Source organism: Rattus rattus, chromosome 2 (assembly GCF_011064425.1).
Source record: "Rattus rattus isolate New Zealand chromosome 2, Rrattus_CSIRO_v1, whole genome shotgun sequence".
Taxonomy (NCBI): domain Eukaryota; kingdom Metazoa; phylum Chordata; class Mammalia; order Rodentia; family Muridae; genus Rattus; species Rattus rattus.
Genome location: NC_046155.1, coordinates 155,560,273 through 155,574,284, shown reverse-complemented (window position 1 = coordinate 155,574,284; position 14,012 = coordinate 155,560,273). Strand labels below are relative to the sequence as shown.

The 14,012-nt window shown below is 49.6% G+C and overlaps 1 protein-coding gene across 1 annotated transcript; it reads left to right on the top strand.

The window, feature by feature from the left end:
• The first annotated feature begins 6,171 nt into the window (after nt 1-6,171).
• Nucleotides 6,172-13,450, top strand: Klk6 (kallikrein related peptidase 6). The gene is made up of 7 exons (XM_032893789.1): nt 6,172-6,313; nt 7,085-7,230; nt 7,649-7,709; nt 8,348-8,504; nt 10,091-10,338; nt 10,764-10,900; nt 13,142-13,450. The coding sequence occupies exons 3-7, from the start codon at nt 7,649-7,651 to the stop codon at nt 13,292-13,294; spliced, it is 756 nt and encodes a 251-aa protein (XP_032749680.1). The 5' UTR covers nt 6,172-6,313; nt 7,085-7,230; the 3' UTR covers nt 13,295-13,450.
• The last annotated feature ends 562 nt before the right edge of the window (nt 13,451-14,012 follow it).

Genomic DNA, 14,012 nt, shown 5'->3' with positions numbered 1-14,012 from the left:
TGTGTGTTTGTAATCTTAATGCTGAAGAGCTGGAGACAGTGGATGGGGTGGGGGTGGGGCTCACTTTCTGATTGTGTTTGAGGCCTGCTTTACAGGAGGCCTATTTATCTATTTATCTCTAGAGAGCCAGAGACACTGTCTAAAAAAAATAAGGTGGAGACATCCAATGTCAACATTCACACACACACACACACACACACACACACACACACACACACACACACACAAAACTCAGAAATAAAATATACCATAGCTTTTTAAAAGATAACCTAGACTCACAGGGGTACTGAAGCAGCCTGGCTACAGCAAGGGTGTGATTGGTTACAAACACAGAATTTCATACTCAGTTGGGTTCTTTGGAAAGGGCTTTGTTTTTCTTTGGTCAGACAGTAGACTTATAGGTAAAGCCAATAGCTGCTGGAACTTGCATTAAGAACCTATGGTGGAGCGTACAACCCATTTGCTGTGGGTACGTGTGTACATCTCTCCTCCTGCCTCGGAGGCCAGCCAGGGTAGACTTTCCCTCCACAGCTGGCTTTTGCCTTCATCTCCTGTTTTGCTGGTAACAGTACGAAGGGAAATATCATCTCTGAATCCCCGAGAGGATCAGCACGATGGATCCTGACCTCTGTGTGTTAGTGACACGAGGTTTTCTAGGGGTAACCAACCACTTTCTGATCCGGTTTGAGGCCTGCTTTACAGGAGGGAATTCATACCTGATACTGTAAACCTGGTCAGTAGGCCAGGGCTTGGGAGGTCATAGGCCCTGGGATGGGGAATGGAACACCTACTGTAGTTTAGTTTAAATCGTTATATTGTCAAACTGCCCTCTAAATATTTGTACCCACAGACTAGTGCTACTCTCAACCTTGACCAGAGTAACCCCTTTATGCAGACACCTGGTCAAGGTGGGTAAGGGGGTGACTAAGGGTGACTAAGGAGTGCTCAGCCCTCAATAGTGACTAACGGGACAGCTATTCCAATAATGCCAAAACTCAGAGAACACGGAGGAAGAGTGTACACACAGAGCATAAGAGGACAGCATAGACTGCCATGAAATGACATGTTCTTGACATGGTGGTTGCTCTTGCCTTTGTGAACTTGAAGCAAGTCTGTTTATCTGCCTGAAAGGAGAGGGAAGTGAGAGGGGTAGGCTGGGATCAAGATGGGATCCATCGTATCTCAACAGAACTAGCTGGAGTCAGTACTCTACAAAGTGAAAAAGGAAGGGGGGAAAAAGAGAGGCGAGGACATGAAGGCGGGAGTGTCCGGGGGAGTAGGAGGTGGGGTAAGGGGCGGCTGTGGTCAGAATGCATTGTACGCAGGTATGAAATTGTCAAAGAACAACACAAGATGCCCTTTTTAAAAAGCAGGGATGACAGGCATCGTGCCAGCTCTGTAGATATTAAATGTCTAGTGCTTGTGAACAAGAAGGAAATAGGAGGGAGGAGGGAGGAGGGAGGAGGAGGGAGGAGAGAGGAGGAGAGAGAGAGAGAGAGAGAGAGAGGTGGAGACGTCAAGTATTTTTCAAAGACCATTAAGAAAGAAGGCCTCCCACCTGGTCAAAAGAATGGAATCTACCTCTGGTCTGGGTGGAGACACGACACTGATTGGCTTCAAAGATTAGAACATGACAAAGATTAGAGATGACTACAGACTACTATCTCCTCAAGAGCTAATCCAGATGGACCTGTCAATCACCTGGCTAGGAGTGCACCTCACAGGAAATCTGATTCACCTGGAGGCATGCTAAGGCAAAGGGAGGAGTAATTACCCCCTTAATGAGATCATGAATCTATCCTTCCCAGAAACCCCTCCTCCATGCAGGGGTTCCTGCTGCTTCCATGCTCCTCTGACTTACTTTTTTTTTCACATACTGACCCAAACACAGGTATATTTCCCTGAAAGTCTGGGATTTCTCACTCTCTCAAGGCCCCTTACGCTTCCCCTTTGCCGCTGCTTGCCAACCTCCATTGCTCAAGTGTGCGAGCAAAGATCACAGTCTTCTCCCTTACCCTTCTCTGTCTCCCTCCTCTAGGCAGCTTGCCTTCTCTGTTTAAGACAATATTTTTATTAATTTAAAAATAATTTCATAAATGCCCTGTCCCTGTCCCCTCCCTCCTAATTTCTAAATAAATTACCCCTCCAAGTCAGTTTTTAAATTCTTTTATTAACAGGACTAAAATTTCCAAAAGGAAACCTATATTTTCCAGGAATACCCACTGCCGCCCCAACACCCAACACCCCCACACCCCCCATGTATGTTGCTTCTCCGTTCTGTTATCCCTGTCTTCTCCCCGGCCTCCCATTCCTTCTCTCCTCTTCCCCACTGTAGCCCCTCTCTTTGCTCTCTCCCATCTTTCTTCTCCTTTCTACCTTTCCTTTCCTCCTCCCTCTTCTCTTTTTCCTCTTTGCCTGTTTTGTTCTCCCTCCACCCTGTTGTCTCTCTCCCTCTTCCCCCTCCTCCTTATTCTTCTCTCTGGCTCTCTCCCTCCTCCCTCTCCCTCCTCCCAGGCATAAGTAGATGCTCTGACCCTGAGCTACAACCCCCAGCCCATTGTCTGCCCTTACTATCTTGTTATCTTTCTTCCCCATCTGTGTTCCTTCATCCTTTAAGTGGGAGACAACGCTCCCACCTCTTGATATCATCATAAAGATTTAATGATTCCCCATGTAAACAGTGGCTGGGACAGCATCACACAGAGCACCAATGATAGGAGTTGGTTCTGGATGCACACGGCTTCTCACATTCTCCCTGCTTACTCTCATGAAGTTTTTTTTAAATTTTTTATTGAATATTTTGGCTGAATCAGTCAATCTAGAATCAAACATTCGCAGATTTAAACACACGTGTCCTGATCAGAGATAAGGATGTGAAGATAATGAAGTTCACTGACAGATGTGTGGACCTCATTCTCTCTGAAGATCTTCTAGTCCCACCATAACTTGGGAACAGAGGAGACAGTGGGACGGGAATGGGCATGAGAAGGTCACAAGAGACTCAAACCCTACCTGTTCCCTCCTTCCTCCACATGGATGATCCTTCTGGAGCCCACTTACCCGGTACAGTAGTACAGAATTTTATTATCATCTTCGGGAAATTGTAGAGAGATGGAACATGACTGCCGCGTTGGAACATGTCCATGTTGGAATACCACTGTGTTGAAATACTCCATTTTGGAGTAATGTTAGACTAAACCATGTTGGAATACACTGTTTTTGAATACACCATACTGGACTATATGTCAGGGCAGGACATTTTAGAATTCTCCGTGTCAGAAGGCTTCCGGTTTTGGATGCTGCCATTTTGGCTTGTGTTATATTGAAATACCACAATGTCGGAAGTTGAGTTCCAGCTCAGGCTCTACCACTTCCTGTGGGCTTGTACGTGAGCGATGGACTTCCCTAGTCTGTGCCACAGGTTTCCTATCCACAACAGGAGTGGATGTGATGAGGTCATGGTAGTCATGGGTCAACATTTCCTGAGTTCCCTGTGGATGCAGCCATGAGTCAGCATAGTCCATGCCCTCTGGGGCTCAAGATCCAGCAGGAGAGATGGACACTGATACAGATGGCTCTGGTCCAGGCTAACACCTGGAAGGAGACACCTGTGGAAACCCACACAGGAGAATGACTAACCCAACCAAGGCAGGTGGCATTGGGTGGTGTCCAGTGGGAAGTTATTCTCAGAGACAATGTTCCAGGCAAGACCAAAGGGACAAGAGGTGGTCAGCAGGAAAAGGTGGGGAAAGCATGGAACGGGAAGGAAATTTCAGAGTCAGAGACTCCCTCCAAGGTCATAAAGCATGGAACCACCCGGGGCACTTGATATGGGTTCCAAAGCTAGAGCACTAAAAACATGGGTAGGGCTGGTCCAAACAGTGTATGGCCAAGGGATAAGATGACCTCCCACAGAGTTGAGTTAAAAGTGTAAAGGGGTTATCAGATTCCAAGCACTCAATATGCCAGGACATGAGGCAAATGGGTTCTTTGGTGATCATTGGTATCCTAAATTCTGGACCATTAGTGTCTTGCATTATAAAATGGAATTGAGTGAGCTTCTGCTTTTGTTTTGTTTCATTTTACCATACCAGGGCTTGAACCCAGGGTCTCACACATGCAGACCTATGACGCCAACTCTCTCCTTTTCATTTTAAGATGGGGTCTCATTCTGTAGCCTCAGCTTGCTTTGAACTTGGAATAGTCTTGCCTCTGCCTCCTCACTAACTGAGATGACAGACCTATGCTGTATCTTTTCAGCTGTTTTCTTTTCTAACTTCCTACATTTACTTTCAAGGAACAAATGAAAATTACATAGGCTTATGGTATTTTAATAAGCGTACACACACAGTGTTCGACAGTTAAGCAAAGCTAGTTAACCTAGGCACCACTCACACCTGTGATAGGAGCACGTAAGAAAACACCACTTGGTAATGCTGAGGAACGGAACTGAGGAACATGCTAGGCACGCTCTCGATCTCTGGGCCACACCTCAGACTATCACTGGGGGATTCTGGAAAGATATTCTACCTCCTGCCCCTCACTAGGGGTTTCTAGGCAGGTGATATACAGCTGAGCCACATGCACTACCGGCCACTGTAGGGCCCTAGGCAGGAGGTATAAAAAGAATCCACATCCTCAGTCCCTCAGTGGGGGATTCTAGACAGATGTCCTAGCCCCGAGCCACGCCTCCAGCCCTTTGCTGGAGATCTATAACTGGGTCCCTGGTTGCTGAAGATCCTCCAGTCTCAAACTGAGGAGTGGGACAAAGGCAAGACAAAGGGGAACAAGGTGGGGGTACAAAGACAAGAAGCATGAGGAATTAGGGGCAGATCTGTGAGAAGCAAGGCCAGGGGATAGTCCAAGCAAAGTACAGGGAGACCCTTCTTGAAGTCTAGTGAGTGGTTCAGAGAACAGAGAGTGAGGTGGGTGAGGGAACCAGGCTGACCTGGGACCGGAATACAGGACCAGAGGAGAGTGGGCCCCACAGAAGGGAAACAATGAGACAAGGTTAGAGAGCCAGTGGGTTGTGTGAGGGGGACTGACTGTGTCTGGGGAGACAGTGAGACACTAAGTTCAGAAGAGACCCAGCATGAAGTGTCCAGTGTATCCTCGGTGGTAACTAAAGTCTTCCCTAGCCAGGGCAATGGGGCCTGAGCAGTGCGAGATCAGGTTAATGAAGAGAAGGGCGCGTGGAGCGTCACACCCAGCAAGTGCTGAGGGGCACGTTATTCATGCACGCTGCTATTGCCTGATGGCTTCCTAGTATGTCTCCATTTCCCCTCTTCATCCCCACACCCTTCCCCAGGTCCCTCCACCCTCCACAAGTCCCTCCCTTGCAGCCCACAGTGACCACTGCCTACTCTTCCCACACACGCCTGCGTCCTCTCCTCTTCACTGCCTTGCTCCCCAGACCCAAGTTCAAAGGCGCCTCCCCATGATTCTCCCAGGTCACGACATAGCTTATCGCTCTTGGTGCTGCTCCCCGGTGTCTGCATGCCAGGTTCTCTCCACTCGTGCATCTCTCTGCACAAGCAAAAACCCCAGGAGTGACTCTTCACCTCCTCCTGCACCTCACTAACCGAACCATACACACCTTGCCATACCTTCTCACACCCCAGGAGCATAACTACATACCAAGTGCACAAATGTTTCCCCAAGTGGTACAGGAGGAGAGCCAGCAGAGAAACAGAAGTTGGGAGAGTCCAGGGGTCTGGAGGACCGACAGACAGAAAGACAGTTGCACAGAAAGATTTTATAAGGCAGAGGAACACACGAAAGGGAGAAATAGACACAGAGAGAAAAAGAGGGGGAAGAAGTAGAGATGTGGAAAGAGAGAGGGAACGATAGAAAGTCTGAGACAGACACAGAGAGCGGGGGTGGGGGTGATGAGCAAAGGCTCGAAAGATGCCAAGACGGCAAATACATTGAGATAGATGGAGGCAGACACAGAGAAGGATCCACAGAGAACATGAAGGTGGGCAAACTTGGAGGATGGGTGTGTAGAGCTCTAAAATATTCAGATGAGGGACTCAGCAGGGCTGGACCCAGCAGGGCTGTCACTCACACTGATACAAAGAGAAGTCATTGAGATAGCCTCCCGCCCATCTTCCTGGGAGCATGGCACCAGGTTTCTGGGGACAGACAATGCCCAATTGTTGGAAGACTCTTTCCCCATATTGCTCATGCTGCTTCCCAGCCTGGGTTAGGGGTGGGGGACAGTTTAGTGAAACACCCTTTCTCAATAGCTGGGTGGCAGCTCCCACTCTCCTCGGGACACGGAGGTCTTCAGCACCCACAGAGGGACTTACAGGTAGGTGAGTCACTCTGACCCCACTGAACCTGGGCAGCTGGTTCCAGTGCCTCAAAGATACAAACCCAGGAGGAGAAGCTGCAGGCTCCCTAGGGGGTATAGGTGGGGTACTTGGGGAGGCTGGGGCACCACTAGCTAACCTGGGAACTGGCGTCCAGTCCTCAGTCTTATTATGTCCCCAATCCTACAAATCCAAAACTAAGAATGAGCTCCCATCCCCCGCTATGTCCATCCTAAAGGTTTTGGCCCAACTCTTCTCCTTTGGACCAGGGGTCCAGGCTCTTCCCTCCTCCTCAAACTAAAGAGTTCCACATCAACACTCCCTACTTAGGCTTGTGTTCTAGGCCCCAGCCCTCTTCCCTTAACCCAGGAGTCCAGATGCCAGTTCTCCTTAGGCTCAGGGATCTAAGCCTCAGCCTTTCTCCTTCAGACCCAGGAGAACATATCATTTCCTCCCTCAAAATTCAGAGATCCAGGGTCACTATATTCCAGAGAGGGCCACTGGCTTCCCCATAGTTATCTGGTCAAGGGTCACCAGAAGCAGTGCTGTGGGGCAGAAGGAATGTATGTGGGAGGCTTGGGTGAAGAAAAGGGTGTGACTGGCTTCCTCCTGGCTCAGAGACTAGAAGAGAGAGGGGGTTAAAAGGGAGCTGGGAGACTCTGAGGACAGAGCCCGCCTCTATCTGGGAGGCTACAGAGCCAGGCGGGTTTCTGGAGACAGTCTGCTACTTGGGACCCAGCACCAGGTGCCTACCCCACTATTTCATGCAGGTCGGATCATAAGGCAACCTTCTGTCAGTCTGTTCTGCCCCTTCTCTCGTGGAGCACCCTGCCTTGCTGACTTTCTCTGCCTGTGATAGGTGGTGTCCTTTCCCCCCCCCCTAAATTCTGGCAGGTACACTGCTGGCCAGCAGCAGGTAAGGCCACAGGTGCTGCAGCACCTATGGGTATGGGGTGAGTGAAGGGTAAGTAAGGATGGATCAATGTGCAAAAGGAAAGTCCCACAGAGAGGAAGACTATCAGGGGCCTCTTGGACTAACGGCTCTATAGTGGACACCAGAGTCCAGGGCTGTGTTTCTTCCCCAAAGCCACTGGAACCATGGACATGGTCTGTGTAATACTGTCTTGCACCTGCTCTCACAGGACCCTCAGATTCAAGCTGTGAGTTGGGAAATGAGAAACCAGGAGATGAGAAGAGGGGGGTGTGCAGAGATCAAACAAGGTCAGGAGAGCAGGACAGGATAGGAAGGATGGAGAGGGTAAGGAAGGAGCAGGGTGGGGACCTGAACAGAGGCTGGGATATGACTAATGGAATCGTTGGCTTCCCCTTTCAAGATGCCCACGAAGATGCTGACAGTGAAGACGCTGGCCCTGTGCTTGATTCTTGCTAAGTCAGGTGACTAAAGGAACGTAGAAGGGGGAGGGGCTGGTAGATGCATTGGCACTGTTGACAGACGGTGGTTTAGGGCAGAACTATGCAGCTTTGAGATGAGGAAGGCCCCGAGGAGACTGGCTAAGAACAAGTCTGGAAGGTAGGTTTGAAGATAAGGCATGCATACAGCTTTGAGGATGGAGATAGCTAGGCACGGTGGCACATGCCTTTGATCCCAGAACTAGGAAGGGAGAGGCAGGTGATCTCTGAGTTTAAGTCCAGCCTGATCTGCAGAGTGAGTTCCAGGCCAGTCAGGAATGCGCCAAGAAACTCAGTCTCAAAAAGGGGGCTTCGGGGTGGGTCGGGGGAGGCTGGAGAGATGACTGAAAGGTTAAGAGCAGAATTCAATTCCTGAGTTCAATTCCCAGCAACCACATGGTGGCTCACAACCATCTAGATCTGTTGCCCTCTTCTGGCGTGCAGGCATACGCGCAGGGGAAACAAAAATAAGTAAATATAAAAATAAAGACCCAGAGGGTGGAGGTAGAGGAAGAGGAGATAGATTTGGAGGTGACAGTGAGATTAGGGACCTATTTGATTGCAGTTCATCTCAGAAGGATCCAGGATCTCTGAGCTCTTCTCTCAAACCCTTCCTCCCTCAGCCTGGTCGGAGGATCAGGATAAGGTGGTACATGGAGGCCCCTGTTTGAAGAACTCTCACCCTTTCCAAGCTGCCCTCTACACCTCGGGTCACTTGCTGTGTGGTGGGGTCCTCGTCGGCCCACAGTGGGTGCTGACAGCTGCCCACTGCAGAAAACCGTGAGTTTCCTCTGTCTTTAAGAAGTCGATGGAAGGGGGTCCAGCGGGTGCCTTGTAGACTTCAGAAGGGAGGTAGACGTGGGCATCCATCATTCTGTAAGCATCTCTCTTCAGCCAGGTACCCATAGGTTCTGGGATCCTGGAGGTGTCTCAAGGCCTTTAAAAAATAGTGCACCATTTGCATGTAACCTATAGATATCTTTGTGTGGACTCTAACGTATATCTCTGGAGGGGCTGTCAGGGCAGGTGGAGTGACTGCCATGAGTTCCTTCCCCGGCATCTCCTAAGTCGGGCCTGGCATTCACCACTCTAGTGTTAGCATTTGAGAAATGGAGGCAGGAGAATCAAAGTCACAAGCTGAGCCCCAGCTACACAGGAAACTTGAGGCCAGCTTGGGCTGCAAGAGACTTCCTCAAAAAGGGAGGGGGCTGGAATGATAGCTCGGTGGTTAACCTGCTTCACAGGCATTAGGACTGAAGTTTAAATGCAAGCACTGGTGTCACAAGCCAGGCGGCCTCCAAATGCCTGTAGCTCCAACCCAGAGGGTTCCAAAGCCTCCTTTCTAGCCTCTGTGCATGCACAGCTATGCAACACATACTCACGGAATCAAATGTTTTTAAAGGTTGGAGAGATAGGTCCTCTTGCTGAGGATCTGCGTTCAGTTCCCAGCACCCATATGGCAACGCTGAACTGTCTGTAACTCCATCGTCGGAAGATCCAACACCCTCTCTGTCCTTCATGGGCACCTGCACTCAAATGTGCATACCCTACCCACACATGTATTTAAATACAAAAATGAATCTTGTGAAATAAATAGTGAGATTGTCTTTAGATTACATGTAGTGCCCATGGCAACACAAACATAACATGAATAGCTGTTAGATCCTTTTGTTTAAGGAACAGTAACTAGAAAAAAAAATCTATTTTTGTTTAACCCAAGCACATTTCCCCCGGATACATATTTTAAATGTTGAATTTATTAATCTTGTTGCATGGGTGTGCACACGCCACAGTGCACCTGTGCAGTTCGTAGGACAACTTCGTAGAGTCAGGTCCTCTCTGTCCACATTCATGGCGGTTCTGGGGCTCAGCTAATTGGGCTTGTGCGACAGTCACCCGACCTGCTGACCTGTCTTGCCAGCTCCTCCTCTCTTGTTGCTTGTCTTTGAGTCAGGGTCTCTCTATGTTGCCCTATTGGCTTGGAATACACTATATAGACCAGGTTGGCCACAAACTCATAGGAATCCTCCAGCGTCTGCTTCCAGAGTGCTAGGAGTAAAGGTGTGCACCACCACGCTCTGCTACTCCCCCAATATTTCTAACCTGTGGCCAATTGAATCCGTGCAAGCAGAACCCGCAGCTCTGGAAGTTTGCTGTCAAGCTGTGCAGTAGAAGAGTTTAAAAGGCAAAATTCTAGAAGAATGAGCTTGCCTTTTACTGAGCTGGGGAAGATCAAGGGAGGAGGGAGGAAGGAGAATGGAGGAGGGCGGAGGGGGAGGGAGGAGGGGGAGGGGGACAGGTGATCTCTCTAGGAGCCTCCAGTGAAGCCCAGGACTGTAAGTGAGTCCTACCTGTCTTCTTCCCAGGAATCTGGAGGTGTACTTGGGGAAACACAATCTACGGCAAACTGAGACCTTCCAAAGGCAAATCTCTGTGGACAGGACTATTGTCCATCCCCGCTACAATCCCCAAACCCATGACAATGACATCATGATGGTGCACCTGAAACGTCCAGTCAAATTCTCTCAAAGGATCCAGCCCCTGCCTTTGAAGGAGGACTGCTCTGAGAAGAATCTCAACTGTCAGATCCTGGGCTGGGGCAAGATGGAAAATGGTCAGTGAGGGGAGATGGTTGGGAGTAGCCAAAGAGACCCAAGGGAGGGGATCTAATGATGGAGGTGGGAAGGAAGGTGGTAGGCCATGAGAAGGTGCTGATGGGGAGGATCAGTAGGCCACTCTGTTTGTAGGTAAGAGACAAATGGAGGGAGAGAAGGCTGAGGAGTTGGACCAAACGTGGAGAGGCCACAAATGAAAGGCCAATGAGAAGAGAAGTGAGAAGTCATGGAGGAGTAATGATTAGTGGGGAAGTCAAGCCAAGAATGGTGGGGAAAGGGATCAAGCCGGAGACGGTGACAAGGAAAGCAGATTCTAAGCATGAAAGAGAAACAAAAGGGGAGTCTGCGGGAAATGAGGGAGAAGAGCAGTAAGGACAGCTGTTGAAGGGAAGTGTGTGGGCCTGGCCCATCTCCCTCCTCCTAGGTGAATTCCCAGATACCATCCAGTGTGCTGATGTCCAGCTGGTGTCCCGGGAAGAGTGTGAGCGCGCCTACCCTGGCAAGATCACCCGAAGCATGGTGTGTGCAGGCGACAAGAGAGAAGGGAACGATTCCTGCCAGGTGAGACCGGGGACAGAGACCTGAAGTCAAAGACAGACAGGAAGACAGACACGCAAACCAAAACAGAGCTGAACAGAGATCGAGAGAGTCAGCCCGGGAGGACACTGGGGGACAAGACAGGAGAAGAGACTCTGCTTCGCACATGTAAAGACGGATAAGAGAGGATCAAGGCAGGTCCAAGCGGAGAGGTTGGCTCAGTCAGTAAGGTACTCACCAGGCAAGGATGAGGACCTGAGCTGTAGGGCATGGTGAATGGCATGTGCTCGTGATTCTAGAACTTGAGGACAGAGGCAGGCGTATCCCTGGGGTTCATCGGCCAGCCATCCTAACCTAATGGGTGAGCTTCAGCCTGTGAGAAACCCTGTCTCAAAACACACAGTGGACGACTCCTAAGGAAGGATGCCTATGACAACTGGTCTCCACCTGCACATACATGTTTCTGCATGCACGCATACTCTCAAATGTTCACACACACATGAGAGAGAGAGAGAGAGAGAGAGAGAGAGAGAGAGAGAGAGAGAGAGAGAGAGAGAGAGAGAGAGATCAGAAACAAGAACAAGGAGTTTAGATGCAAGGTCAAAGAGGGAGATACCAAGAGACAGAGAGATGCTAAAATGGCTAGCCAAATATGGGTAAACCTAGCAAGCCTGAAAATTTAAGAAACGATTTCAATGAATGGTCACCTTGGTGGAAGTTTTGAACAACTGGGGATGCCCAGGGGCCAGAGACATGCTACAGAGAGCTATCCTTCCTCAGAGCTGCAGCCATGAAGCCCATTTGGAAATAGCTGAGCTCCAGATTAGGGGGCATCCCAGCTTCAAAGAGGGATTCTATGCCCGTCTCTCAAAACCTGCAGTTGGGCTTCTCTGGAACTCATTCACAAGCCTTGTCTTGTCCCCAGACCCACAGCAATTTCTCCTGCATCAGCCTGTGGGGTACTGGGGATGAGAGGCATGCACCATCACACCCCTCCAATCTTCAATACCTTATCTGGAACCTCTCTACCTGTTATCCTCTCAGACTCCTTTTTACTCCAGAATGACTCTAGACCATGGAGGGCCAACATCAACCTACCAAGAAAACAAGGGTAGGGATGGGGTGGGGGCAAGGGTGGGGAAGCCAAGAAAGTGAGATAGTGGTTTGGAAACAAAACAGGTAGGCGTGGCTGGCCTGGGATCAAGGGATGGGGAGCATTGAAAGTTTGTGCCTCCCTCTTGAGTCCCTCCCTTTCCAGCCTCCCCTACTGATCTTATCACTTTCGTCTCCCTGCTCTTCTCTCTCCCTCTACTCCATTGATAACCTTTACTTTTATGGACCTTGGTGTCTCTCTCTGTCCTGTGATCCTCTTCCTGCAGGGATAGACAGGTCTCCATCCCAGATAGGGAAGCAATAACCAACCAGTGAATGACACCAAAGTCCAACTTAGTGAACCAACAAGATTTATAGGGGTTACTTCCGGGACCATGGGCAAGAGGTTACTTACAGGAGCAGAAATGACTCATGGGCATTACCAAAAGCTCAGCCCATCATGGGTGACAGCTCATCAAAGCCAGAATGTGGAGCACAATGCACAGCCTGCAGGCAACACAGCAGGTTGGAGAGCGTCTCCCTCTGGCAGCTGAGGTACTCAGGGTCTCTTCCAGGCAGCTCATGTTGACGTAGGGAGACTCCTGGTAGCCCTTACTGCTTATACATACTTGGGGAAGAAGGGACCTAGTATATCTGGTCAGTCCCAACGCCTTCCTGAAGCATTGCAGTTGTTTGCGTATGGAGCTTAAGGAACTTCGCCATGGGGTGCAAAGTTTCAACTCCCCTTAGAACATGTTGTGTCTTAACAACCTTCTCCCCAAGATGGACGGTTTATTTAAACACCCTCTCTCTCACTGTACCTTTGTGGAACTTGGTATCCTTAAGCCCCCGTCTATCTCTGTCGTTTCCTGGGAATTAAGTCCAGGATCTTATGCCTGCTCAGCAAGCTCTCTATTGGTGAGCCGCTGCCCCCTCCCTCTCTTACTTTGAGAAAGGGTCTTCCTACATAGTACAAGCTAGCCTTAAACTTGCAATCTTCCCACTGTGGCATCCTGAGTAGGTCAGATGACAGGCATGACTACCAATCCAGCCTTTCCTCCATCTCCAAGTATCTCTAACTCCCCTCCACTTCGCCTCCTCCTTCTCCTCCTCCTCCTCCTCTCCTCCTCCTCCTCCTATGTGAGTTTCTGATTTTCTCTCTCTTCCACACAGGGTGATTCTGGAGGTCCCCTGGTATGCGGTGATCACCTCCGAGGGATTGTGTCATGGGGTGACATGCCCTGTGGATCAAAGGAAAAGCCGGGAGTTTACACAGATGTCTGCACTCGTATCAGATGGATCCAAAACATCATCAGAAACAAGTGACTCTGACATGAGACATGCAGTTCTTGATCTGTCTCTCCCCTGACCCTAGCTGGCTACATATTCTCTCTCCCTGAAACCCTGCCCCACTCTCAGAGCCTTCAGATGTCCAGCTCTGCCCCCTCATGCTTAATAAATGCAGTGACACAGAACACAGAACACTGCCACATATGCTTTGTTCAATCCTTGCACCCCAGGGGGATTGGAGGATACAGGCTACACCTACTCCATGGGTGTGGTTAGCAGATGGAACCCCAGTGTGGCCACCCTTGACAAGTGCTTTCCTTTAGAGTGTGAATGCTCTCATCTGTAAAATTGGGATAATATTGGGGCTGGAGAAATGCTCAGTGGTTAATAGCACTTACAGCAAAAATAAGGAACAGGTGTTCATTCACATCTACCAGTAAAAGGCACACAGTGGGTGCTTTTCTTTATTCCATTTCTGCTTTCTAGAAGCCTAGCTTTGCCCACTGCCACAACTCAGTTTGATATCCACCTTGGATGACTCTCCTCAAGCTTTTGTGTTATAGTAGAGGTGAGATAGCTACAGCCCACTCCACCAGGATCCTTGCTTTTAAGTCAGAGACCAAGAGTGAGCTAGTGCCGTAGAGTGACTCTTGAGGCAGATGCTCAATAGGAGAGCATTTTTGTTGTGGTTTGATTTGATTTGGTGGTGATGGTGGTGGTGGTAGTGGTGGTGGTGGTGGTGGTGTGTGTGTGT

Excerpts from the sequence above, each read along its gene's own strand:
- Klk6 (XM_032893789.1), top strand. The coding sequence starts at position 7,649 with ATGCCCACGAAGATGCTGACAGTGAAGACGCTGGCCCTGTGCTTGATT. Across the intron at positions 8,505-10,090 it reads GCTGCCCACTGCAGAAAACC|GAATCTGGAGGTGTACTTGG; the intron begins GTGAGTTTCCTC and ends TCTTCTTCCCAG. Across the intron at positions 10,901-13,141 it reads AAGGGAACGATTCCTGCCAG|GGTGATTCTGGAGGTCCCCT; the intron begins GTGAGACCGGGG and ends TCTTCCACACAG.